Here is a 27,219-nt window from a genome sequence, read left to right as displayed (position 1 = left end):
ATAAATCACACCGCATAACGTACATCCCGTTTGAATAGCTTGAAATCCGGCTGTTATAGTAAAAAAAATTGACGTCCTTCTAATCCGTTTTGCAGTCGAATATAGAAAACTGGTAAAGATAAAATACATGATATTAAATTATAATAATGTACATCAACCTCGCTCAGTTTCTTACATATAGCTATCTAAGTTTGTTTGGCTACATAATTTATCAATATAAAAAGTTCCCTCATTTCTTTGCCTTTTGGGTCGAATATCGAAAAAAGGTGAAAACAATATACGTAAATAAGAGTTAGAGTTATTCTCGCTCAGTTTGTTACATATATGTAAGTTTGTTTGGCTATATAATTTATTAATATAAAAAATGCCCTCAATTCTTTGCCTTTGGGGTCGAATATCGAAAAATGGTGAAACCGCCATACTGTTACGATTTTACCACGGGTTCGTAAAGGATAGCCCAATTAAAGATTTTATTTCACACAGTTTTATTGATGCCACTACTTATGCCACTTACAAAAATCTTCTAAAATGGCAAATAATTAATTACACTTAAAGAACGGTCTATTCTCCAGTCACTCGTTCCACACACCTCGCTGGGCCGCACCTCTGGCGCAACTCTCACCACAGCACACCTCGTGGGTCTCCGCCGCGGGACTCCGTCGCCGCACTCCGCCGCCGCCGACGCACTTCCCCTTCGCTGAGGACCCACTCGACTCCTCGCTCGCAACTTCGCTCGGGACTCCGCCGCGCCCGCGACTCTATCGCCCGGAAACTCCGCCGCGGGAAAACTCCCGACTCCACTGAACTCACTCCCTGCCCTGGAACCTTCGTCCAAGTACTTCGCCACTCTGCCGCACCCGCGGCACTATCGCCCGGAAACTCCGCCGCGGGAGAACTCCCGACTGAACACTCCGAACTCCACTCAGACTGACTCGAAAGTCGGCCCCACCTACTTATATAGCCCTTGGGTTCCCGTCCAGAACAATCGGGCATGTCTCCGAGATATCGCGCGACCTTCGCCGTCGAAATGCCCAGAAACGCGTCGTGAGTCCTGTCGAAGGACGCGGCGGCTGCTCAAAGAACGCCGATAAACGCAACAAGCATCGGGTTCCCACAAAACGCGCCGATAAACATGTCTGACTCATTTTATGCCGCAGTGCAGCCTCTCTTAAGTAACTCGATCTGAGGCAGGTGCGCGCTGCATAGGTCGGGATGTCGCGAGATAGTATGACACGAGATACCAGGGAGAGGATGCGGGTGGAAGGTGGCGCAGACAGGCCGAACGAGCGCGGCGACGCCAAGCACTGCAGCCAAGCGCGATAGTAACATTTCCCACTCCTTAAACCTGTTCGTCCCGAACAGGTAATGCATCTCCTCCTGGAGGTCCCCATGCTACTCGAAGATTAGGCCTCCTGCCTTTCCTCCATCGCGGGCTGTACAGTCTCACCACATAACCCTCTCTCGCAGTAGATGTAGCTTCTCTTGTCACCCGGCGACACTTCTGCATCGCAGATGCCCCAGGTTGTTAAGCCAGCTGCCCGAGAAGGGCCGACCGTGGCCTTGGACGGACCCGATACTCTTGAGTGCATTGCTTATTGCCTTCCAACAGTTTCCTTGTTTCTTCCCTTTTCCTCTCATTTTCTTCTCTCGCAGCTACTTGTTCGTACAGAATTTCTTCCCGGCTCTTCTTCGTCTCTTCTCGGTTACTCGTACCCTCTTGTTCTTCTGAGTCTCGCATGAACTGCACTTAGTTTCTCCACGTACCCTCTTCATAACTCTTGTGTTCTCATTTTCTCTTCTCGGTCTTTCTTCCCCTGTTCTTGGTGCTTCTTCACCTTTTCTTGGTCTTCCTGTGTCTCTTCTTGGTCTTTCTTCGTTTCTTCTTTGCACTTCTATATCTCTTCTTGACTCATGTACATCTCTTCTCGGCTTTTCTTCAGCTCTTCTTGGCATTTTCCTCTCTCTCTTTCGTTTATCTTCATTTCTTCTTGTTCAATGTTCTTCACTTTGTAACTCATATTTACTACTTTTGTGCTGTTCTTCAGCTCTTCTTTCATCTTCATGTCCTGGCTGTTCTCCTCTCCTTGGCTAATTTTCTCATGACTGTTTTTCTCATCACTGTCCTTTGCTTCACTGTTCTTCTCTTCGCTGTTCTTCTCTTTGTTGTTATTCTCTTTGTTGTTCTTCTCTTTGCTGTTCTTTTTTTTCGCTGTTCTTATATTCGCTGTTCTCTTCTTGGCTGGTCTCCTCTTGGCTGGTCACCTCTTGGCTGGTCTTCTCTTCACTGTTATTCTCTTGGCCAGTCTTCTGTTCGCTGTTCTTCTCTTCGCTGTTTTTCTCTTGGCCATTCTTCTCTTGGCTGTTCTCTTCTAGGCTTATCTTAACTTCGGTCTTAATTTGATTCTTCATTTCTTCCTGATCATGCTTCTTTTCATTCTGACCCTTCTTCATTTCCTCTAGGCTATTATTCAACTCACTCTTCTTTTCTTCATGATCGTTCTTACTCTCCCTTTCTCTCTTCATTTCTTCCGTAAAGCTCTTAATACTGGCTAACATTTCTTTGTCATAGTTCCTCCAAATATCTCTTATTTCTTCCAGGGCAACCCTTATCTCCCTGTATTACTCGACAGTAAACCCTTCAGCAGCCATCTCTCTAAATAATTCACTAATTAAACCACCTAAATAATTATTAATTTCTATTACCGCTATTATTTTAAATAACCTAGCCAAACCTTCTAAATTAACCAACCATAACTCTATTACATTCAAAACTAACACTGACTACAGTATACTCAAACTAACTCTAGAATATTTCAAATTCACTAAAGTTCTAAGCACTAACTATATTCTCATAAACTTAATTCTATCCTTAACTTTTATTCTAATAATGTAACTGAAACCTAAATCTATTAATTGGGGCTATCCCACTTCTGACACCAAAATGTTACGATTTTACCACGGGTTCGTAAAGGATAGCCCAATTAAAGATTTTATTTCACACAGTTTTATTGATGCCACTACTTATGTCACTTACAAAAATATTCTAAAATGGCAAATAATAAATTACACTTAAAGAAAGGTCTATTCTCCAGTCACTCGTTCCACACACCTCACTGGGCCGCACCTCTGGCGCAACTCTCGCCGCAGCACCCCTCGTGGGTCTCCGCCGCGGGACTCCATCGCCACACTCCGCCGCCGCCGACGCACTTCCCCTTCGCTGAGGACCCACTCGACTCCTCGCTCACAACTTCGCTCGGGACTCCGTCGCGCCCGCAACTATATCGCCCGGAAACTCCGTCGAGGGAAAACTCCCGACTGAACATTCCGAACTCCACTCAGACTGACTCGAAGGTCGGCCCCACCTACTTATATAGCCCTTGGGTTCCCGTCCAGAACAATCGGGCATGTCTCCGAGATATCGCGTGACCTTCGCCGTCGAAATGCCCAGAAACGCGTCGTGAGTCCTGTCGAAGGACGCGGCGGCTGCTCAAAGAACGCCGATAAACGCAACAAGCATCGGGTTCCCACAAAACGCGCCGATAAACATGTCTGAGTCCTTTTATGCCACAGTGCGGCCTCTTTTAAGTAACTCGATCTGAGGCAGGTGCGCGCAGCGAAGGTCAGGATGTCGCGAGATAGTATGGCACGAGATACCAGGGAGAGGATGCAGGTGGAAGGGGGCGCAGACAGGCCGAACGAGCGCGGCGACGCCAAGCACTGCAGCCAAGCGCGATCGTAACAATACGTAAATTAGAGTTAGAGTTATTCTCGCTCAGTTTTTTACATCTAGCTTTAATTGCTTTGGATATATGAGTTTTTTTATGATAAAACAAAACGTATGCCCTTTTGACATCGTTAAAAGTAAAAATCAGAAAAATTGAAAACAATTTAATTCGTAACTCTATATACTTATTGTTACTTCTTCATTTCGTCCGCTTTGATGTAGTAGATTCGTAAATATGCATGTTGAAATTCATTGTTCATTAAAAATGTTATAAAGTTAAACTAACATAATTACTAGTGTTTGTACCATATACACACACTTTATTTACCAATGCGTATGAAACAAAAAAAAATACGTGAACGAGTTTTCCAATAGTCACCAGTGATGTGTAACATCTAACCTAGGTAACTAGAAATATCATGTGTCCCCATGTTGCAAATACACATATAATACGAAACTTTGACACAAAATTTAAAGTAGAATTCTTTTAAAATATTGCTTAGAATGATAAATATACGATAATTATGTATTCAGCTACATTTAGTGACATGAATCGCACGTAGTTTCCGCACCTGCGACCAGAATTCGCTGCCGGAGCAGCTACGCCGACTATCAAATCACTTGATTAGCAAATCGACATAATAAACTATACTCGGGTAGTGAAATGGTTCTGCGGAAAAGACTTCAAAAAAACACGGACATGACTTCGACAAGTAATTTTTTTACTAAAACACTGCCCACCATGTAAAAAATTCATTAAACTGTTCAAACCATAAGCTTCCATTTTGTCTTTGTTAACTTTGGTTCGCTCCATCCGCCACAGATGGCAGCACCGCGGTTACGCATTTCCGTTCCGTCACATTCTCGAAACTACTCCTACCGAATCCGGCCACATCGAGAGCTAAGATGATACACATAAAATAGTGGAAAATAAAGCCATAAGATTCATTTGTGGAGCTCAACTTGTCTCCGTCGCTGAGCAGCATCACCGTGACAACAGCGCGCGCCGTTTACTCTGAGCTGCCAACTGAGGGAGAAACGCTCTATAGCTAGGGACCGGAAAAATTCGCGGGTTCAATGACCTCTAGGATTAACTTTATAGTTCTACGTACACTCGGTCAGATGTCACCCTCTCATTGGCTGCTGTCTTGTGGAGGTGTCCCAACGTAGCGGCCTGTGATTCGATACACCTTCGGTTGAGTGTTTCTCGCTGGCCCAGAGTCGTCCAGGTGAGTTGTGAGCCAATAGCAGAGGCAGCACTGAGCTATAACTATTTGAATTTCAGGCTGTCGTGAAATGAATCCGCGAATTTTTCCGGTCTCTATCTATAGCATGTTTAACGGCGAGAACGATGATAGTGTCACACTCGGAGGTGGGGTTGGACCCCCAGCCACCCCTAACGGGGAGACGCTCGCCTGGTGAGGACCAGCTGAGATAGTGGGACAAGTGAAAAACCTTCACCCGGCCGGGAATCAAGCCTGGGACCTTTAGACTCGCCAGCTAGAATCTCTATCCACTAAGCCAATTATTTTGACGTGACGTCTAATAAATCAATGAACGCCGGCTGAACGCACGAAAGTGTCCCGTTACGCACATTGTCCCGTTACGCACATTGTCCCGTTACGTTGTGTCCCGTTACGCTCATTGTACACTTGCGCCGCATCTATCTCTCTTCCACTCGATTGGAACAACCATCGATTTGACTTTTTCGAGGCACATTAAACTTGAAACATTACCATTCGTTTCCTACTTTTCCTATCATCGTCCTATCCTTAACAGAATAACACAGATTGGAAGAAGTTAAATAGCAAACATGTATAAAAGTTATATAGTTAAAATAATCTCTTCGTTAAAGTGATAAACATATTTGAATTAATGAGTGCAAATAAAAGTAAATTTATTAATTAAATTGTATGTTTCATTTCACTCCTTCTTTGTATCCATACAAAATAGTGTTAATTCAATAAAAATGATTAAATTTTTTTCATAAATTATGCAAACATTTTATTAATGCTTTGTTATGACGTTGTCACGTTAAACTGTCGTCCATAAACCGACTTTACAGACAACCAATTTTTTTCACACTGCATAATTTACAGCTTTTCATACTAATTAAACCAAGTGCCCATAACAGTATTACCTAGGTGATAGAAATAAAAGGAGTTGATGAAAAATTAAAATGCAGCAAAAATAAAAGCTATTCTCAGGCAACAAAATGCTATATTAAATTATAATTACATCAAATAAATTTATACAGAAATAAATAATATTTCTAGTTTTTTTAGTCATCATAGGTTTGATATAGTATTGTTTTAATGTGGAAATAACTGGGTCTTAAGAAACAGCCCATTTGGGTATTTTCACAGTTTTATTACTTACTAATATTTACATTAATAGTAAATAATTGTACTTTTGTCCGGTCACAAACCCTGGTACTTAAAATAGGTTTATTTCTCAAGTCACTAAATGTCTGTCAAGTTCCGCAGTTCACACTCCTCACTAGAGCGAGGCTCAACAGTGGTTCGCCCCTTACCACGTAGGTACCTGTCCAAAAACACAGTCTCGCGCCACTCGGCCGCATTCTCACGATCCATTCGAACTCCGCGTAGCACCACTTTCGGGTTGGGGGGAGGGGTTTATCCCTGGATGTCGCACTTCTCTTCGTTCGCTGAACCCTCCGAACTCTGGAACTGTCGCCGCACTCTCGCAATTATCGTCGCGGAACTCGTCGCAACATTCTCGCCGCACTCCTTGCGGAACTCGCGGCACTCACGGCACTCCACCGAACTCCTGTGGAAGCCAGCATAGCTGCTTTAGTACTAGGGCACCCTTCTCGAACCGACGAGAGAAGCTTTGATGTGTCTCATCATCCCGGGCTGTCCCGACGCCCGAACCGACCAGAAGGTCGGCGTCAATCACGCTGCTCCGCGCGGCGGCCCGCAGAATTCCCAAGGCCGCTCAGCGATAGATAACAGCGCCCTAAGAGAAAGAAGAAGTATGGGGGGGGGACTGTGCTTACCGGGAGAGAGAGAGAGAGACAAGCGCGTGGTACTACTGCTTACTGTCTCTCACGGTGCACCAAGAATATAAGGGGGGGAGGGGGCAAGCAGCAGTAAGTGAGCATGTGCGCACTCATTATTGGTTTACTATTTTAATTAATTACTAATTATTTATGGGTCAGATCAAAAATCGGGAAAGACTTCCTGTCTCATAAATTTAGTCTCTATCTGATCAAAAAAAAGTGCGGTCTTTCACAGACACCCTGTATATATATATATATGTATATATATGTATATATATGTTTATATATATGTTTATATATATGTTCGTTCGTTCAAAACCTTAAATTTCCGAAAGTTGTTCACCAATTGCTTTGAAAATGCGACACAACTTTGCATTAGAATATTCGCGTGTTTTTACATACCTACTATATATGATAAAAATGTAAGAGTGGTTTGTCCGTGCGTGCCACTATAACCCCGCAACCCAGATATTGACAAAGAGTGATAGAGATGTATAGCTAGAGAGATGTATTGAGATATAGATACATAACTAAATTGAGAGATGCTGACAGATATAGAAATCTAGAGTGTTGCGGAGAGATATGAATAAAGATATGTAGACAGATATGGAGAGATTTATAGAGGGATATGTATATGTGTACCTACTTCAAACTAATTAAAAAAAATAAATTGACAGAGTCATTGTAACGCATGCTGAGCATTAGTTAGTGTATGTGTGTGTATAATCAGTTTTCTCAAGCTATAAAATCACACCACGTTGGTTGTATGGGTAATTATTTTTTATAAATTAAATTTATATTTTTTTTTTACAAAATGGCCAGGGCAGTGTAAACAAACAGTTTCAAAACGCCACGAAGGCAAAAAAAAAATAACAAGAACTAGCTATGCGCTCTGAATCGACACGATCCTTTGGTGTGCTCTGTCGCCATCGAAAGGCGAGCTGTGTGTGTCGTGCTCCGCAGCTGATGGGGTGGTCATTGGTCGGGGGTCGTGTTCTCGGGGGTGCTGCAGGGAGTTCGACGCCGGCCTGCGCTGCATCGAGAACCACCTGCGGCGCTGCATGACCCCGGACCAGCGCACGCACTTCAACCACCTCTACTACGACATCTACGAGATCATCCGGGAGATCTGCCGCGAGGGCTTCTACCAGACAGGTGAACTCGGCGGGCATAAACCTCATCCACGGTTTAATTTTTTTTACGTGACAACGTCTAATAAATCGATGAACGCCGGCTGCACGCACGAAAAAGTGTCCCGTTACGCACATTGTCCCGTTACGCACATTGTCCTGTTACGCTGTATTTATTCTTTTAATATTAAAAAAAGCAGCATCTGTTGGCGAGTGCAGTAATAATAGGTAATGTTAGATATTTGTTTACAGTTTATTTATATGAAAACTTGTTCATAATCATATTTAAAAAAGAAAAGTTAATGTGGTTTTCATTGCTTATCACAACAACAATTTCAGCAATACAGGTTAATTATTCTTGCATTTTAAAAAATCTGATTACTAGTATAATTTCAAGTATTGATTCTTTCATTATTAAAATAAAAATGAATTAATTTTATTTATAAAAGTATGCAATCATTTCATTAATTCTTTGTTATGACGTTGTCACGTTAAACTATCGTCCGTAAACCGACTTTACAGACAACCAATTTTTACTTAGAATATTTTTACCGGCCCTCTCCTTATTATTGGATGTAGAACTTTTTACCCCTGCAGTTAAATATATAAAATATGAATACTAAATATTAATAATATAAATAAATTTAAATAATTTAAATAATAAATTATATTAAAAATTCATTATATTTATTGATTTTTAACTATCAATTAAAATTTATCGAAATTATTTTAATACATTTTATCCGTGTGTTTATATTAATAATGAATAATGAGTATTTGTTCAATAAATTGTGTTACGGTAAATTTCAAATTAGTCCAGTGTCTAAAATAAAAAGAAGTATAACTTTTAACGTCTAATGAAGTATAACATAACCTCACGTATATAAATACACTTGAAAAAGTTTATAAACAATTTACATCACTAATACTCACAATAAACAAATGCTTTTAGTGATATGGGCCAGTATTTACTATTAATCACTAAAGTATATAATTTAAAAGTTTATATATAATTTTTTATTTGTAAGTAGCCTTTTTTTTATCCAAACCTTTTTTGTATTAGTCTTTTTTTCATCCTGTGGAAATTTCGTTGCATGGTACGCGGGTATTGTAAAAATTCACTCTCATAATTTGTTTCATTACGAGCCTAAAGAAGTAAAACTTCAAAAAATTAAATATCGAAAAAGTTACTGTGACCAAAACTGTAAACGGTATCTGTGCGTATCAACAATATATTTGTAATATTCGTTCTGTCAGACTAAAAACAGAAACTTTGCTCGGGTTATGCTAGACTAGGGGTTCCCAACATATGGCACTACGTACCACTTGAGATTTTTAGATACGTTGGTATACCACTATGCACTAGCTTACTTAATATTTTAGTGTTAGATATTAATATAAAACTATGGCTATTTTTTAATTTAAGAAAAAAAAATATAATGGCTATTGTAAAATGGCAGTTTCATGCGTAACACATAACTCTGAAAACAGAAAATAAAGACATTAATTCGAATTGAAAAACTTTATAAAAAATAATTTTAGACAATATTATTATTTCAAATTGAGTCCAAAAATCAATAGTCATAAAAAAACAGGTAATTTTTGGTGGGAAACTTGTTGCTGTTAGTCCAATATCAGGGTCAATGGAACTTAACTTGGCAACACTGGATCGCGTACCACCTGCGACGTTGCCGCGTGCCGCTAGTGGTGGGGCGTTACCACCGGACGGGAAGCCCTGTGCTAGGCGGGAAGCCATAATTTCACAGACGAGAGAGCCACACCCGAAGTTCCCTGAAGTTCATGCTCGCTTTTTTTTCCCCCGTACCACAACAGGTGTATTTATTTGGGTGAAAAAATAAAATTCGCGGGCATTTATTCTCCAAATGCGCCGTTTAACTTATAAGATGTCATTCTTAAAATTAGCAAGAAGTAATTTAAAGAATTATTCAGTAGGTTAGCTACATTATAAATACTTAAAAACATTGTGGATGGTTGGTTATATAAGGCAAGTATAGCTACATTAAAAATACTGTAAAATCATTTTATGGTTGCTTAGCAAATAAATTTTTAATATGTAGCTATCCAGCGCTAGGAAACCGTTTATTTACATGATTTCGCAGTATCATTAATGTAGCTATCCTAACCAAATCAACCGACCACAATGTTTTAAAGTATTTATATTGCAGCTAACCCAACCTAATTGACCATTAGTTATCATGAGTTGTCCAAAATAAACATTCACGGACACACGGCAAACCTAAAATATTGCGGAGGCCGCACCAATGTACAGATGTATGTATGTTAATGAATAAACGGCGATTTCTCCTAAACGTGTTGGAATTTTCGTATCTCCGCAAGTTGTATTAAATAGAGGAATTTTTGTAGCACGAAATAAAAGTACTCCCGAATTTTTACTATTATTTAAAATGGAAAAAAAAAATCCCGAAGATGCACGATCGGGCGTTCGGCTCTCTCGTCTCTGAAAGGAAGGTTTCCCGTGCTAGGCGGTCTGGTGTGGCCGAACAGTACTTTTCCGGCCTCACCACGTCGCGTAGCCCACCACTCGGACGGGGAAACAGTAAACTGTGATAAACAGGCTGCAACTAATCATGCACGGCACTTTGATTTTTTTTTTTTCCCCCCATCATCCGTTCCTCGCGGAACGCACGGCGGTCGAAGGCAAAAGCCGCGATGACATTTACATTAGCACTCGCCGAATCCCTGCCGTGTGACACCCACACGTCACGGCGCTAATGCATCGGGAAAACTACGCGTTTCATGCCGCTTTCAAGCCTACGCATCTTTTAATTAATGATTATAAAATAATTTCGCAGCCACTCGCTCTTGCTGGTTTGTCACTGGTTGTCATTTGGGGAAGGAAAAAAAAACATCAAGAAGGACACATAAGAATATATAAACACATGGAGAGAAAGCGAATTTCAGCTAATGTCTCAGTGAGTTTTTATGTATATATTAATTTTTTTCCATTAGTAAGATTGATTTTTTTCTGTGACAATCGCAGAGTAAACCAGCAACGACCTATGTCTACTAAATTTATCCAATTCATTATTTCCTATTGCAATTGTCATGTTAAAAAAGAGTTAATTAATGATTGTAAAACTAGCCAATTAAATGCATAATTTTTTTGTCCCTTGAAAAAATCAATTAATATTAAATCCGATATCTGTATCTTCAAAAACATTCAGGGTGGAAGCAATAAGTTTAAAATCTGTTAAATTTTTAATTGCAATGGCGATATAGATTGCTTTTGGAAATATTTCTTTGATAGTTGGATTTTAGGGGATCTTCAGGTTTCACCCACGACCTAATAAGTGCATCAATTAGTTTCCAGAGAGTTAAACAGTGTATAACAGATACATAAATGTGGTAGCTTAAAGGAGTTTTTTTTATGGTCGTGGTTTAAATTTTTTTTATTATTAACTATCAGTAATCAAAAATACACTAGGTCCGACGTTCAATCAGAGCTACTTCACCAAAAATAGTGACATCGAGAAATAATGTAATGTTCAAATATCGGGAAGGCTAATATTCTGTCGGAAGGGATGAATGAAAAGAATATTTGCATTAAAAAATCCTTCATTTTATTTTATCTCGTAAAAGGGTTGTTTTTAGATTAAGCTTCCGTCCCTCCCCCCACCATTTACGGCTTAAATAAAAACCACTTATACACACTAAGGCGAAAGCTTCGCGTATATAAAATTGTATTATTAACACAATACATGGCTGTAATTTTCAATAAAATACATATGAAGCGATAGTGACTTTTGTGCACTGGAGGATTAGAATCAGAAAAGTCTTGATTTTAGAGTGGAGCTCATTTTCCACCTTTTAAATTATTATTAGACTTGTATCCTGAATACGACTTTTCGGCTGGTATTCGAAGACACAAAAATAAGGGTTTAGGTTTTGAATATGCTATACCTGTACCCTAACCGTATTCCTAGCGCACAATACAACACGGCCGGTCCCCTGTTTTTAGGAAACAGATTTCAGTGTCCTATCAGTTACCGATCTGTTGCCCAAATTTCGCGTATCCGCAGAGCTCATTTTTCGTTGATTTCGCCCAGATAACGAACCCGCGTCTGGCTCCATTAACCTCTATATAGTCCCTTTTGTGATTATCGGGGGACGAACCAAACTTCTTGTTGTGCCAAATTAGATTTTATGATAGCGTAACTATCCTTAAATACAGTTTATACACTTTAATGGTCATAACAAGAAATCATCGCAACTAAAAAGTTTTTGAGGAATTTAGAAAGACGGTTCTAATTTGTTCTGCGATGGTGCTGCTATCTCTAGTATTTTTGCCGTTATAATTGTATCGACGGTTGCGAAACGTCCGTTAGAGAAGGTCAGAGTTTGTTAAAATGGTTGCCGATCTGTTACCTTACTGGTAGAGACCGGAAAAATTCGCTGATTAAATGACCTCTAGGATAGCCTCCGCTATCCTCTGCATTTCTCAAGCAGACGCGCGTGTTCATTGGGTGCTAACTTGTTAGGCGTCTCCACTGGTAGCTTGTGATTCAATGCTTCTTTGGTCGATAGTCTCTCATTGGCCCAGAGAACTCCAGTTAAACTGCGAGCCAATAGCAGGACCAGAAGAATTGTACACGTGTTTGAATTTCATCTTGTCACGAAATGAATTCGCGAATTTTTCTGAACTCTACTTACTGGTATTCGGTTTGTACACGTTCTGGAATACGGCCCGCGAGTTAGGTTACGGTCGTGCTTATTCGCTGCCTTACCCGAACGTCTTGGAATACCGCCCGTGGTGTAGTATAGGATAGCTCATGCATTCGAAGGGAATACAGACTGCCAACATGTGTGAACGTGCGATGTTTTTCTTGATATGTTCCAGAATACCTAAGGCATGCGCCATGCATGAATCAAGTGGAACCCGAGAACGATAAGTGCACTAAAGCCTATCAGGAAAAAATCCATTCCCTGGAGCAACAGCAACAGATGAACCTGACAAACTCGGAAAATGAGAAACAACTTCGTAAACTATGCTGGTGAGTGGAAATATATATATTTTTGAAGTGAAAACTTCTTCACCCTTTGAGCGATTTTTGGTAGGGACAAAACATGTGCTAGTGACGTGTTGCGCCAGACTGGCAACGCGCAGCGGCCTATGTACATGTATACGCATATATACACTAATACATTTTATTAACACGACTATGTCCTGTGCATATTGAACTCTTTATGGATGGGTAAAATCTTGTGAGTTCGCGTCACCGACATGCTGTAGTAACAGTAAGTGAAGTAAAATTGACCGCGTTCAGCGATTTTCTTTTGTTTATCTATTTACGTAGTGAATGTTGATTATTTGTGGATTTAAGTTCATAGATTTTGGATTTTTCAGGGATAAAACTTAATTTTTTTCTAATTTTAAATTTATAAGTTTTTTATTTTGTTTTTATTTTCCAAGGAAATTTTAGTTTTATTGTGTGGTACATATTGCGAGTATTGGCTACTTTTTAGTAGATAGTTAAGTTGAGGGTTATGTTTTTTATTTTGTTTATTTTATTTTTCAATGATAAAACTTAATTTCTTCTAATTTTAAAGTTATTATTGGTAGGGGCAAAACCTATGGGTTCGCGTCACCGACATGCTAGAGATATAATACCAAAATCATTTTCTTACGTACATTTGACGTGGAAATAATGAAATAATGCACATTTAAAATCAAAGTTTTCAGTTTTCACTTCTGTCGAAAGTCCCCATGACTGGCTTTTTTTATTATAGGCCTATTATATTATTTTGCGCGTTAGGTGCTTGCGAACAGCTTGACGCCAAATAACCTATATCGCCGTGATGGATAGACAAATGAATAGGTTTCTGTCACATTGCACTAATGTGCACCATAAGTTTTGGGGGTGTAGGTGTTGGTTGATTGAACCCACAATCTTCTGAAAACCAGCCGAACACGCTGCCAGGAAATTAAGAACGCTTGATACGATTTTTTGACGTGGCAACGTCTAATAAATCGATGAACGCCGGATGCACGCACGAAAAAGTGTCCCGTACGCACATTTCCCGTTTCGCTGTGTCCCCTTAAGCTCATTTTTATTGCTCTTTGCTAACCTGAACCTCCTAGCATTGCGACCGAGTCCGTGGCGTAATTCTGTTTTCATGGGAATTTCAATGTAACATTTTCATTGCTCTTTGCTAACCCGTTCCTCCTAGCATTGCTGCAGAGTCCGTGGCGCAAATATATTATTTTTGACTGCATATTGGTGTTGGGTAAGCCATTTTCCTTCACATCATCCTTGAAACACTCCTATTCGTTTCATACTTTTCCTATCATCGTCCTATCCTTAACAGAATAACACAGATTGGAAGAAGTCAAATAGAAAACATGTATAAAAGTTATAGTTAAAATAATCTCTTCGTTAAAGTAATAAACATATTTGATTTAATGAGTGCAAATAAAAGTAAATTCATCAATTAAATTGTAGATTTAATTTCACTCATTTGTATCCATACAAAATAGTTATAATTCAATAAAAATGCTTCAATTTTATTCATAAAAGTATGCAATCATGTCATCAATGTTTTGTTATGACGTTGTCACGTTAAACTATTGTCCGTAAACCGACTTTACTGACAACCAATTTTTTTTTTTAAAACGGAATCTTCTTTGATGAGGGAGACTACAATTTTCGAGCGTTACGAAAATTCCGATCGCATGACGGAAATAGTTAGGTACGTGGTAGGGGAGCCGGTAGAGTAGGAGAGTGCGTTAGCGGTGACGCGACTCGAACGCATGCACTAGCGGTCGAATGGGAAGACGGCCATGGAGCGTAGCATGATTAGAGACTGGAAAAATTCGCGCTTTGGATGACCTCTAGGATAGACTCCACAATCCCCTACATACTCAGGCAAATGCCACTTGCTCATTGGTTACCGACTCGTGAAACGTGTCAACTGGGACGCTTGCGATTCGATACTTTTTGGTTAAAGGTTTTTCATTGGCTCAAAGTCCTTCAGATAAACTGTGAGCCAATCAGAGAAGAAATATAAAGGTACAGTTGTTTGGATTCTATCATATCGTGAAATTAATCCGCGAATTTTTCCGGTCTCTGAGCATGATATATGCTAGTTGTAACCGCCAGAAGGGGAGACGGTAGGGGAGAGGTAGAAATGACGCAGCATTAATGTGACGGAATGCTTGTAACGCTGCACGTGTTTGTCTACGCCTCATTTTTCGTAACGGCTAACGATTGAAGCAACCATATTTATATTATCTTTGAAAGATTTGTGCAATGGGAATGCATGGCTTGATGTAAGCTTTTGGACATACGCCATTGCTAAGCAACAATCAAATCCCCGGTCAACGGCAAACAGGCTCAACAAATAACCCGGAAAGCCAGCCAAAAGCTATTGAGTGAAAGAATTGCCGCACATCACTGTCACCTTAGCAATGGCGTATGTCCAAAAGCTTACATCAAGTCAACCATATTTATTTATTTTTGTTTGAAGTATCTACACTTTATTTATTCGAGCGAAAAAGATGTATTGATTTGTGCAATCTTAATATATATAAATCCAGTGTCCTGATGTTTGTTTCCAATGAACTCTTCATTAAGTCAACCGATTTCGATGAAAATTGGCATTTAAGTGTAATTTTTTCCAACTTGAGAGATAAGATAGTTTTTTTTCGATAAATAGTCTTTATAATTTATAATTAATAATAAACTGATTATCAATGTTGATTGGTGTTATTAATCGTAAGTTTCATAAGTCTCAAACAGATGGCGCCTTAAATCAGTTTTTACAGACAACTGTTATACTGTCTGACATAAATATCTCATAGATGGAGCTATGTTTCAATTCAAATTTTTTTTTTCTCCATGTTGTGCACATTTTCTTTGATCAATGTACTACCTAACCTCGCTTGTTTGTATTATTTTTGATTTTATTCTCACGTGTTTACAATTATTGATATATATTTTCTATTATAGTTAGAACAAATCAAGAGTATTTATTAATAAAATGAACTGTGATTTATCATAAGTAAAGGTAATCAGAGTATTTGATAATAAAATAGAATTTAAAACGTTATGTTAATCTGTGTTAAATTTTGTCTTTTAAATCCTTTCTAAATCACTCAGCCACAGCAACGCGTGGCCGGGTCTGCCAGTTAATTTTATAAGTATCATTCTTTTTTATGTGAATAGTGTGAATGGAAATGTAAATAATTTATCTCTATCTATAACTAATAATCATGACGTTTCACTTCCGTCTCACGGGGACTCCACGCACACACTTTTTTTTTTAAGTTGACGCTTAAAGATTAATTCATGCAATTCGGTCTGTTACTCTCGGAGTTACAGCTCTCGCTTACTTCAATTCGTTGCGCTTCCCACCAACGCTCAATACGTCATCACTGAAAATGTTAATCATGTGGATCATACGTAACAACCACGAGCAAAGTATGCTCAACTAAGATATATTTACTTCAACTCTGTAGCTTCCATAGTTTACTAATTTTAAGCGGTGTCGTATCCTCAGCTGAAGTGACACCCTACCCGAGATTAAAAACATTCATATTCCTGTCCGAATTAATGCATAAAGAGGTGTGGAGTAAGAGGAGGAAAAGAAGAGTGATATATTCCACCTAAAATTATGAAAAAAATATAATAATGCAATATTTTGGTGAAGGTAATATGTTGTTGGTCACAAACATATCTAAGTTAACAAAACTATCTAATAAATCAAATTTATTTGAAAAAATCAAGTCAGTCAATAGGAAATATTCATCTCGTTTGTGAAGTATCAAAACATTATCAATACTAATATTATAAATGCGAAAGTAACTCTGTCTGTCTGTCTGTCTGTATGTCTGTTTGTTTGTTGCCTTTTCCCGGCTGAACGGCTGAACGGATCGTTATGAAATTTGGCAAGGAGATAGATTATATCCTGGGGATGGACATAGGCTATCTTTTATCTAAAAAATAAATAAATTTTAAACGGGTTAAAAAAATATATCTTAATTTTATGTAATGTGTGTCATAGATATACAAACTGTTAGTGTCATTCCTCTATGCCTGCCGAGCAATAGCTTTCAAGCCATTACGTTACGTTTTTCTATTGTAAGGAACTAAGTAGAGAGTAAGAAAAAAATAAAGATCTTGACAGTTTGTAGTGTCACCATATTTGTTTCAATTTTCAATACCGTTTTTGTATATTACAATTTAAATTGCAGAAAAAAAAATCATGTTTCATAAACACATAAATAGTGAGTGTGTGTCATTTCTCTATGTCCACGAGGTCTCGCCGCGTCAATTTTCTCCTTCGGGCGAACCCGTCCGCTTGATTAAATAAACAACTTTTATCGTTGAATGATTTCATGATTTATTTCATGAAAATCTGCTCTCATAAAAAAGTAAGTTTTATATACATTCAATAGGTCTCTCTCTCTCTCTCTCTCTCTCTCTCTCTCTGAAGATAAATCTATGAATCGTTACAAATTTATTCCCTTTATTTTTTTTTAGTTTTATTTGATACAAAATGATTTCACTAAAAATAAATTTCTACCCCTTCCTATTTCATTTCCACATTACGAAGTTTCACTTCTTCCGCGTGGAGGGACTCCACGCAATATTTTTGCATGCAATTAAAAACTATTTTTTAATTATGCCAAATAAGTATAACTTCTCATGCGCGTACCTAAGTACACGCACACATTTTTTAAATTTAATTTCTTCTATATATATTTTTTCTCTCTACCTAGGGCACTCATAATTCTTTTAAATTTCACGTGTATGTTTTCAATGTCATTCGAGTTGTACAATTTTTTTTTGTCAATTTGGTCATTATTTATACTTTGTTTCATTTTGGAAACATACGTATTTTAGGTATTATTACAAATAAAAAAAATTATTTACACTAACATTCTTAGGTTTTTATTGTGTGGATAGTTTCAAGTTTAATATATTGTAGGTATATAAATTCTTAAAGTTATAAATTTCTTCGAAATTTATTTATAGGTTGGCAGGGCCTACTTATTTTTTCTATTGTCAATTTTGTTATTTTTTTTACAGTACTTACTTATTTGCAAGGAGTTTGTTTTAGTGTTTATAATTTATCTGCTGAGCATCAAGAGTCTTAGGGCTACTGAGACCGAAGACCAGAAATATTTATCAATTATGTAATATATTGTTGAAAATTTTGAATTTTACTATTTCAGGTAGGTTGATTTTTTTTTATTAATTAGAATAGTTACGTGTAATTGCCATCTTCCTTTATTTCATATAAAACATTATGTTTGGTTAAGTGTGAGATAATTTTATTTATGTATGTTTTAATTTCATTTATTTTCTTATATATATATATTATTATTACCTACCTACTTCTATTAAATTTCAGGTGGATGTTAACATTGTCATTCCAGTTGAATAAATTTTTTTGACAAATTAGTTGTTATTTATACTTTTTGTTTTATTTTGGACTTTTTTTTTACTTAATTCAAAGATTTGCGGTGTGTTCAGGGAGTGATATCTCTATTAATTTCTATACTCCTTTGGATAAGCGGAATATTGCCACCACAGTTTTACATATAAACAAATCCTACAAATGTTTTAAACATTATGACAAATAAAAAATTGTTTCAAAAACACCCTTAGTTTTTTTGGTGTGTATAGTTTGAAGTTTAATATGATGTATGTACGTAAATTCTTAAACATACAGTTATTTATTAATTAATTTAGATAATTATTCATAGGTAGGTAATAAGCTTTCTATTTGTCAATATTGTTATTATGGTAGATAGGAGTACAGTAAATGCCTACATTCTTATATTCCTTTATATCTCTTTCGATTTGGAGTGTTTCCGAGCAATTCGGAGTCCTCAACATCAACACCCCCCCCCCTCAGGTGGTTAAAGCCCCAAAATTTCGAAAGTTTAAAAAATTTTAAAAATCTTTCTCTTTCGATTTTAAGTGTTTTCGAGCCATTCAGGGTCCTCGAACCCCCCGCCACCCTCTGGGAAAAAGCCCCAAAATTTCCATAATTTTAGGAATTTCAAATATCATTTGTTTCGAGATGGAGTGTTCCGAAACATTCCAGGTCCTGAACCTACACCCCCCCCCCCCCCCCTTCAACAAACGTGAAAGCCACAAAATGTCGATAAATTGGAGGAAATTGTATTAAAATTAAGTCATTACGAACTAAAGTGTCCGGGGCATGGTGGAACTTTTACCCAAAGTCGACTTCCTACCCAATTTTGAGGGAGGGGGGGAGTGCAATACCCCAAAATTACGAAAAATTTCTTAAATTTAAGTATACTTTTTTACTATTTGGAGTGTTTCCGAGCCATTCGGGGTCCTCATACTACCCTCCCCCCACTAGGAGTCAAAGACCCAATAATAAAAAAATTTCCCAAAATTTCGAAAACCTATTATCTTCCGATTTGGAGTGTTTAGGAGCAATTCGGGGTCCTTATAATCTCCCCCCCCCCCTTCACAGGGGTCAAAGCCCCAAAATTTAGAAAATTTCAAAAATCATTCTCTTTCGATTTTTAGTATTTCCCTGCCATTCAGGTTCCTCAAAATCACCCCTACCCCTCTGGGGACAAAGCCCCAGAATCTCGAAAATTTCAGGAATTTCAAATATCATTTCTTTCGAGATGGAGTTGTTCCAAACCATCGAGGTCCTGAACATCCACTTTCCACAAAAGTGAAAGCTCCAAAATTTCGAAATATAAGAATATATATAATTGGATGTTGGCATATATGACGTCGATAAACTCTTACACCGTTTGACCGATCGCCATGAAAGTTGGCACATCGAATGTTTTTATCATGAAGAAGGTTTTTATGCTATCCATTTTTTTGTAACTCACCGCTAGATGGCGCTGTAGCGCATCAACTTCTAAACCTTTCAACCGATCGCCATGGGTAAACAGAAAATCATAAGTCACAGATACACAAACAGTAAATATGTGTCATTTCTTAATGTCCAACACACTGGACATATCGCTATCCATTTTTCTGTAATTCAAGGACAATATATCACCCGGTGTTCAGCCCGGGCAAAACCGGGTACTGCAGCTAGTAAATAATAATTTGTGGTTGTATCACATGGACTCGAAACATGGAGATTCGTGTTTGATTGCCGGCGAGGTCTAGCTTGCAATTTTTCGCTCAAGTGGGGGAAAGTGGTGGACGTCGCGTTGAACTGGTGAATTTTCTCGAAGTACTTCTGTTTACTCCCACTTAATCTCACCATAAGTGCTCTATTCTCGTGTTATCCCCACCTCATCGATTCCAGTTACCTAGAATTTGACGAGACGTTGAACTTGAATTCGTTTAACTATAATTTTATCGCTGTAGTTCGAAGATGTTAGTAAGACGAGAGGTTTCGTCCTTTGATGTGGTTATTTTTGCGAATAGGCAGCAGGAAAATTCAAACTATATGTCCTTTCCGCTTCAGGTCCAAGTGCTGACAATACAGTATACTTGCCTAATGTAAGACGTTCAAGCTGCCATTTACACATATATAAAAGTGTGTGTGTGACGGTTGAAGAACATTAAATGGTTAACACTATGATAAACTGAAAAGTTAATAATTTATTTATTAAAAATAAATCTCTCTGCCGATATCCGAACTGCATCATAAAGTCAAAAGGTCACAATATGTAAAATTAACATATTAGGTTCTAAAGCTATTTTTTTTTACCTTACCATTTTTTGCACTTAAATATTTTAATCAATGTTCATTTTAAACTGAATGCAATTATTTCTTAAAAACGTTACTGTAACTGATATATTTTCCAGTTCTTTCCAGGAATTTCTCCAGTGTTCGCAAGCTGTGGTTCAGTTGACGTGTGGCGACGAGGCAGCTAACTTCACGAGTCATTTCCTGGACAAGATGTCAGCGTCTTTAATTCAGGTGAATGTGCGATCCATGGCTTTAAGACATAGGTACTTTGTTTCGTAAGGTAGTGCGGAAATTTTATCCGGTCTGGCATTATTCTCTAGCGAAACATGGAAGCGGTATTATCTTTGAAAGATTTGTGCAATGGGAGTGCATGACTTGATGTAAGCTTTTGGACATACGCCATTGCTAAGCACATGTATGTCTGTAGACGAAAACTACAAAAAAAAACAAAAGACAAAAAACACAAATTAAGAAAAAAATGGCTGTTGTCAACAGGATATAAACACCACATAATATTCCATTACAGGAATATGGTCAACAAACAAAGAAAAACAAAGAAAAATGGACTAAGAGAACAAAAAAAACCTCAAATGATGACAGCACAAAAATATTGAACCCAAAAAAATTCAGCACAACAGTTGAAAGAAGACAAAAGCACGACAAAACGAAAAGACGAATCAAACGCAATAGTTTTCCAAAACAAACATATATGTGCTTAGCAATGCCGTATGTCCAAAAGCTTACATCAAGTCATGGAAGCGGTGTTCTAAGAGTGGTAAAAAATGAACAATGTTCTCTTAAACTTAAAAATTTGACGAGGACACGTCATGGTTAAATCAAAATAAGTGATATGTTTTTAAAGCACTACTGAAATCCATATTTTTCCCCTGATGATCATGTTCTTTGATATTATTTTTAAAAATACCTAACATTTTTTATAATGAGCTACAACAAATAAAACTATGAAATAATACAATGACTATATTTACTAACATGTCATCTATTTTTTTTCTGATGTAGACAACTTTGAGATAGTTTATTTTAATTTATATTTCGCGTTACACTATTGAGACAATATCAACGTTTTCAACTTTTCTGCCAAATTTGAATACGTGTGTGCCAGACTGTTTGGTTTGAATTTAATATTTATATAAAAACTTAAATAATATTCAGAAGTTAGTTTATGCAAGTATGATTAAATAACTAAAGCTGAAATCACCACATATTTACAGCAAATTCAAAGATCGACATTTCTACGGGTCTTAGAAAAGCAATGTCTGTTTTGCTTGTGGAAACCCGTAAACCAGATAATTGAAATAGAATAATAGTATTTAAATAAAGAACAAAATTTAAAACATTTAATGTAAACATTTAAAAGCCTTAACATTTAAATTAATGATTTTAAAAATATTTTGTCATTTATTTAAAAGAAAAATACGTTCTTTGTTACATATCACCATTGTCGCCAAACTTATTTGAAAAAATAAAGTTGGTTTTGCACGTTAAAACATCCGAGTTCGAAAAAATGCTTAACACACACACAAATATATATATATATATATATATATATATATATATATATATTTATATATTTATATATATATCTGTTTGCCTACTTATACCACAAAGGTGCATGGTAGGGAAGACTCAAGATACGTAGTTGGCATGAAATTACCTTATCAACTCACAGTAATGTACAGCATGTTTGAAAATACGTGGTACATTTATCATGGGATTATAGAACTCAGCCATAAAATGCACAACTCACCATACAATAAATGCTCGGAACTCAACCAGTATAGTGTTAGAGGGCGATACGTGCTGTGTTACGAGATGTGAGAAGCAAGAAGAGAGAGAGAAAGAGACGGAATGACAGTACACCGATGAATTTGAGGAAATTGTTATAATCAACAACGTCCTCATACAAAAATCTCCCCATCACACAACTGCTGGAATATGCGGCTGCCGATATTGACTCGAGCTTCATACGCGTCTTGTTGTCGAATTTTCTCTGGCACAATCTTTGTGCCTTCCTCGCATTGCGGTCCGCAAGCCCGAGCATGAGATGCACGAAGGCCTTATCTTGGTTCGCACGCGCAACCACCTCTTGGGAGATCCACAGCACGGGTGACGACGGCTGCTGTGAACAGCGCGCTTGCGTTATTTGCTGGAGAGCGCATCCTAGCGCTCCACCGGTTGTGTTCCGAACATACATTGTATGATGACTTGTGCTAGTCTGGCTGCGTTCTATCGCCCCTTAAATTCGTTCTCACACGCCACGTGATTTTTTCCCCGTCAATTTCCTAGCATTTGTGGTTTTACCACAAGATTTTCAACAGATATTCACTTCGTGTAACATCGTGGTTTTAAAAGGGCGCTCAAATTATGATAATTACGATGAATTGCACGCCACATAACATTACACTAAATTAACATATGATGAAAATATTTGTATTAACGTAAAAATTAAAAAAGTCTAAAAAATTTTTATTTCAAAACTTAAACAAAGCACGCTTTCAGTGTTGTATAAACTAAAATGTTATATATATTATATATATAAACCTATTAATTTGTTAAACAGAGACAGAATGAAAAGCAACTCTATATTATCGTAATTTTTTTAGTAAGCTTGAAATAAAAATCAAGTAATAAACAAAACAATTACTTTTAAATAAAAGAATCATGGGGTGCATGATATCAGCTATCCTAAATTTTCTATCACTAATGAATATTCGTTAGGATGGAGTCTTTATGAAAATGAAAAATATTAAGAGAGAATCTCAAGCACTCTCTTTAGGTTATAGTCACGAAATTATTGTAATATCATCCGTATTTACATATACTTACTTTCAAAGGTTCAAATCGACACGACGATTAGAAGCAGGTTAAATTCGACTTTTAAAGATTAGATTATGTTAAAAAAAATAGTGACAAAAAAAACGCAGAACATAAGATGGCGTTGTGAGAACGAGCCTTAAGGCTCCCGCCTACACGAGCACACATACGGTGTGCAGAGCTTCAGGAAAAACAACGCGATTTCAAAACTTCTCAAAATATCCGAGGGGTATCTGTTTACGAAAAGGATTTCAGATTTCGCTGAGGGCCGAAAAGTACTTTTGATATCGGTTTAAGTTTTTAAACTGTATTTTTAGAAGAGTTAAAATGGCCAAAACACATGTTTTCAGAGTCAATTTTAGGCGTAAAACAACCGGTATAGATTCTTGAAAGTGCTTTAAGGCACTTTCATTACACCTTTATCTTCATTTACCTGCCATATAACTTAACAGTCACCGCTCGAATTTCAGAGTTATCCTGTGACGATAAGAAGACTGCGCGCCAGTTCAGAGCCTTGCGCTTAGAGGTGACATTTTACGTATTTAATTACATTTGGGTACAAATCATTTAATTTGTATTGTATCAAGTGTTTTTGTTTGTTGTGTTAGGTTTCCGAAACATTTCGGTACATGTGGATGTATTTCATTTCTATTTGTATCGTTTAAGATTATTTCGGTTATTTCACATTAATATGTTCAATTGGGTAACATTTACACAGATTTCAGTTCTTTACTTTGATTAAATTCGTTACAATTCAAAGCATTTAATCATTGAAATTCGATTCTATTAAAGAACACTTATCATCCCGCCTCAACTAACACAGATACACCCCTGACAAGGCGGGCCCCTTAACGAATGTACCATCAGGGGCGCAGCCAGGGAGGGGGGGGGAGGTTTTAGGGGTTCTAACCCCCCCACCTTAGCCCCTATTTTTTTTTCTTATCTGAAAGCAGGTTAGCTAAAAGCCTGGGTGTCTTACTGCTATCACCTGCCACTGCACTGGAGGGGAAGAGTAAGCGAGCCCTACCGATTCTCCTTCCCTTCCCCTACCCCTGTCACGAGTAGAAGCTATAAGGTTGTGACGCCGTGACGGGTCCCAAGTTTTCAAATATCTTACACCTACTGTATTTAACCAGCGCGGTAATTATAAGCAGGTGGTGACTGAGTAACTCTTCAAGCTAAAGTAATTGTGTCCAGGAATAGGCTTGTTCTGCCGAAACCCAACCATTTTATTCCTTTTTTTTTTTTTTTGAATTGTTGAGCTTCGAGCATGATTTATGATTTTGAGTGGACGTAGACAAGGCACTTGGATTGATTAAAATATCTTTAATTAATTTCTTACTTCATCACTCAAACAATTATTTTATTAAAACATTAATAATATTTTTACCATTACCTACAATATTTAAAGTTAAGTACCGAAAACTGCTCAAATAGCACTATTTTAAACCTTAAAATCAAAATTTTTTCCGGGGGAGGACCCCCGGACACCCCGCTTTAATAGGGGGGAGGGACCATGCTTCTTAACCCCCCCCCCCCCCTCCATACACAAATCCTGGCTACGCTACTGTGTACCATGAGTGTTGAAACAAACAAACATGGTGTGTGTTTCAGGTACACTGCGAGAGGTACGTGCCAGGGTCCCAGAAGTGCGCCGGGGATAGCGCGATGGCTTCGAGGAGTTCCGTGGCGGTGTTCCTCCTCCTCGTCCTCACCGCCCGCAACGAACAACGCACTTGAGAGCAGTCCAGCGACCCGGGCCGTCCGCGGACCACCGACGGCGAACCCCTCGAGCATCTCGAGAAAACGTGGCTTCGCCGGACGACGTTGATCACCGCGAATCTCACGTCCCAATCAGGCAGAAGAACCAGCAGGTGCTTGGAGCGGCAGTGCGCGATCGGACGAAAGTGCTGTCGACACTCTTTCCCTTCCCAGAGCACGTAAGAGTTTTTTTCCAAGCGTGCGACACAGAACTCGATGGACAGTTTCCAGTCACTTGAGTTTTACTGTTCTTCCTTCGTCGGTGTCTCGGTGAACGAACCACCACCCGAGGAATAAAAATTAAGTTTTAATGTTTTCTGGCAGCATTTTTCCCTTCTGTTAGCACTTTTAGGTGGTTTGTGTTTGCGGATCTCACACTGAAAATACACACCTGCGTAAAACTGCGAGTGTAAATAGTGGCTTGTAGAATGGAAAAAAAAAATCAGTCAGTAGGAACGATCCCGAGGACAACGTGGTTTTTGTGTACAAATCAAAACTCTGCATCAAATTCCGCAAAGCAAAATATGTAATTTTTTCGTGTCTGTTGCAGTGTGGCAGTATCTCTTTGAGCAATTCTCTTCATTTATTCACACGTAAAGATAATTTTATGTCAGGCTGGCTATAGGTGAGTGAAACCTCGCCTTAAATATAAGCACCTCCTTCCCCCCGGCGTTTTACCACTTCCCTTACCATATTCTACGTGCAGTTCATACTGAAAGAAGAAAGTCAACTTCTCTTATGAGGACGCTTGAACTATGTAGTCGAAAATCTGTAACGAACTTTTATGGACACAGAATTTTAAAATGCAGTGTCTTACCTAATCATGTACTTGTACATAAAAATATACTGACAACTAATTACACATAACATTTATATTAGTAAATTTAGTTCAAACCAAAATAGTGTTAAATAATATGTAAATTTGTAAGAAGTGTGGTGATTCCAGAAAGGAAGATTAAATAAAGTCTAAAGCCTGTTGATTCTTAAAATGAACTCCATATGATGGGAACATTTTGTAAAAGTGATTTTTGTCCATAGCTGTACAAAATTCTATTTACACGTAGCCTGTCTTAGATATGTTCCAACTGTCAACGTGTTAAGTAAATAATTTCATACTTACACACTTTCTTGGCTGAACGAAAACGTTTAGCTATAGATAGACGTGTTTACATTAGCTGAAATGCACTATAAGTTTGTTTAGTATTGATACTTTTATGTATTCTATACATGTTTAAACACTAAGAAAGAATTATAATGCTGTTGTGTGAATACTGTGTCAAATTTATTTTAAACCAATCCTAAATTAACATCAATAGTAAAATATATAATTATGTAAGTAACATAAGCGCCAATACGTTAGTAAATTACGTGTTTTAAAAGTGAATTAAAGATAATAAAGGTTTTTTTATCAATTATATCAAAGGTTTGGATGTTTAAGATTGTTTTATTTCCGAATAGAAAATTAAAAAAAATACATTTACTATAATTCTGAATTATTGTTAACTTAATCACTACAAAGTATAAAACCAAGTCGCTTCCCGCTGTCTGTCTGTCCCTATGTATGCTTAGATCATTAAAACTACGCAACGGATTTTGATACGATTTTTTAATAGATAGAATTATTCAAGAGAAAGGTTTATATGTATAATAAATGCATAATTTAGTAGAGAAACACTGATAATTTTAGAGGTTTCTAATGTGATGTCATAAATAAACACATTTTTTTGCGCTTACATTGCAAACGCTGGCTGAATCCTACGAGATAGATAAAAATAATGTACTACAGTATTGTACACCTTAAAAAGGTCTACAAAAAAGTCCGCGATGGTATATGTAGGGATAAAATTCGCGGGTTCAATGACCTGCAGGATGAACTCCATAGTTCTGCGTACACTCGGTCAAATGCCACCCACCCATTAGCTGCCGTCTTGTGAGACGTCCCAACGTAGCAGCCTGTGATTCGATAAAGCTTTGGTCGGGCGTTTCTAATTGGCCCAGAGTCATCCAGGTAAGTTGTGAGCCAATAGCAGAGGCAGCACTGAGGTGTAACTATTTGTATT

The 27,219-nt window shown here is 37.8% G+C and overlaps 1 protein-coding gene across 1 annotated transcript in view; it reads left to right on the top strand.

Moving 5' to 3' along the window:
- Positions 1–26,430, top strand: part of LOC134527574 (uncharacterized) — a 196,811-nt gene extending 170,381 nt beyond the window's left edge. The window contains exons 3-6 of the mRNA XM_063360370.1: positions 7,759–7,901; positions 12,756–12,909; positions 20,680–20,794; positions 25,013–26,430. Coding sequence (XP_063216440.1) covers positions 7,759–7,901; positions 12,756–12,909; positions 20,680–20,794; positions 25,013–25,138 — 538 coding nt within the window. The 3' untranslated portion in view covers positions 25,139–26,430. The remainder of the gene's footprint in view (positions 1–7,758; positions 7,902–12,755; positions 12,910–20,679; positions 20,795–25,012) is intronic.
- Positions 26,431–27,219: the final 789 nt, after the last annotated feature.

Source organism: Bacillus rossius, chromosome 1 (assembly GCF_032445375.1).
Source record: "Bacillus rossius redtenbacheri isolate Brsri chromosome 1, Brsri_v3, whole genome shotgun sequence".
Classification (NCBI taxonomy): Eukaryota; Metazoa; Arthropoda; class Insecta; order Phasmatodea; family Bacillidae; genus Bacillus; species Bacillus rossius.
The sequence above is the reverse complement of the archived record's forward strand: the minus strand, read 5'-3'. Positions and strand labels throughout refer to the sequence as shown.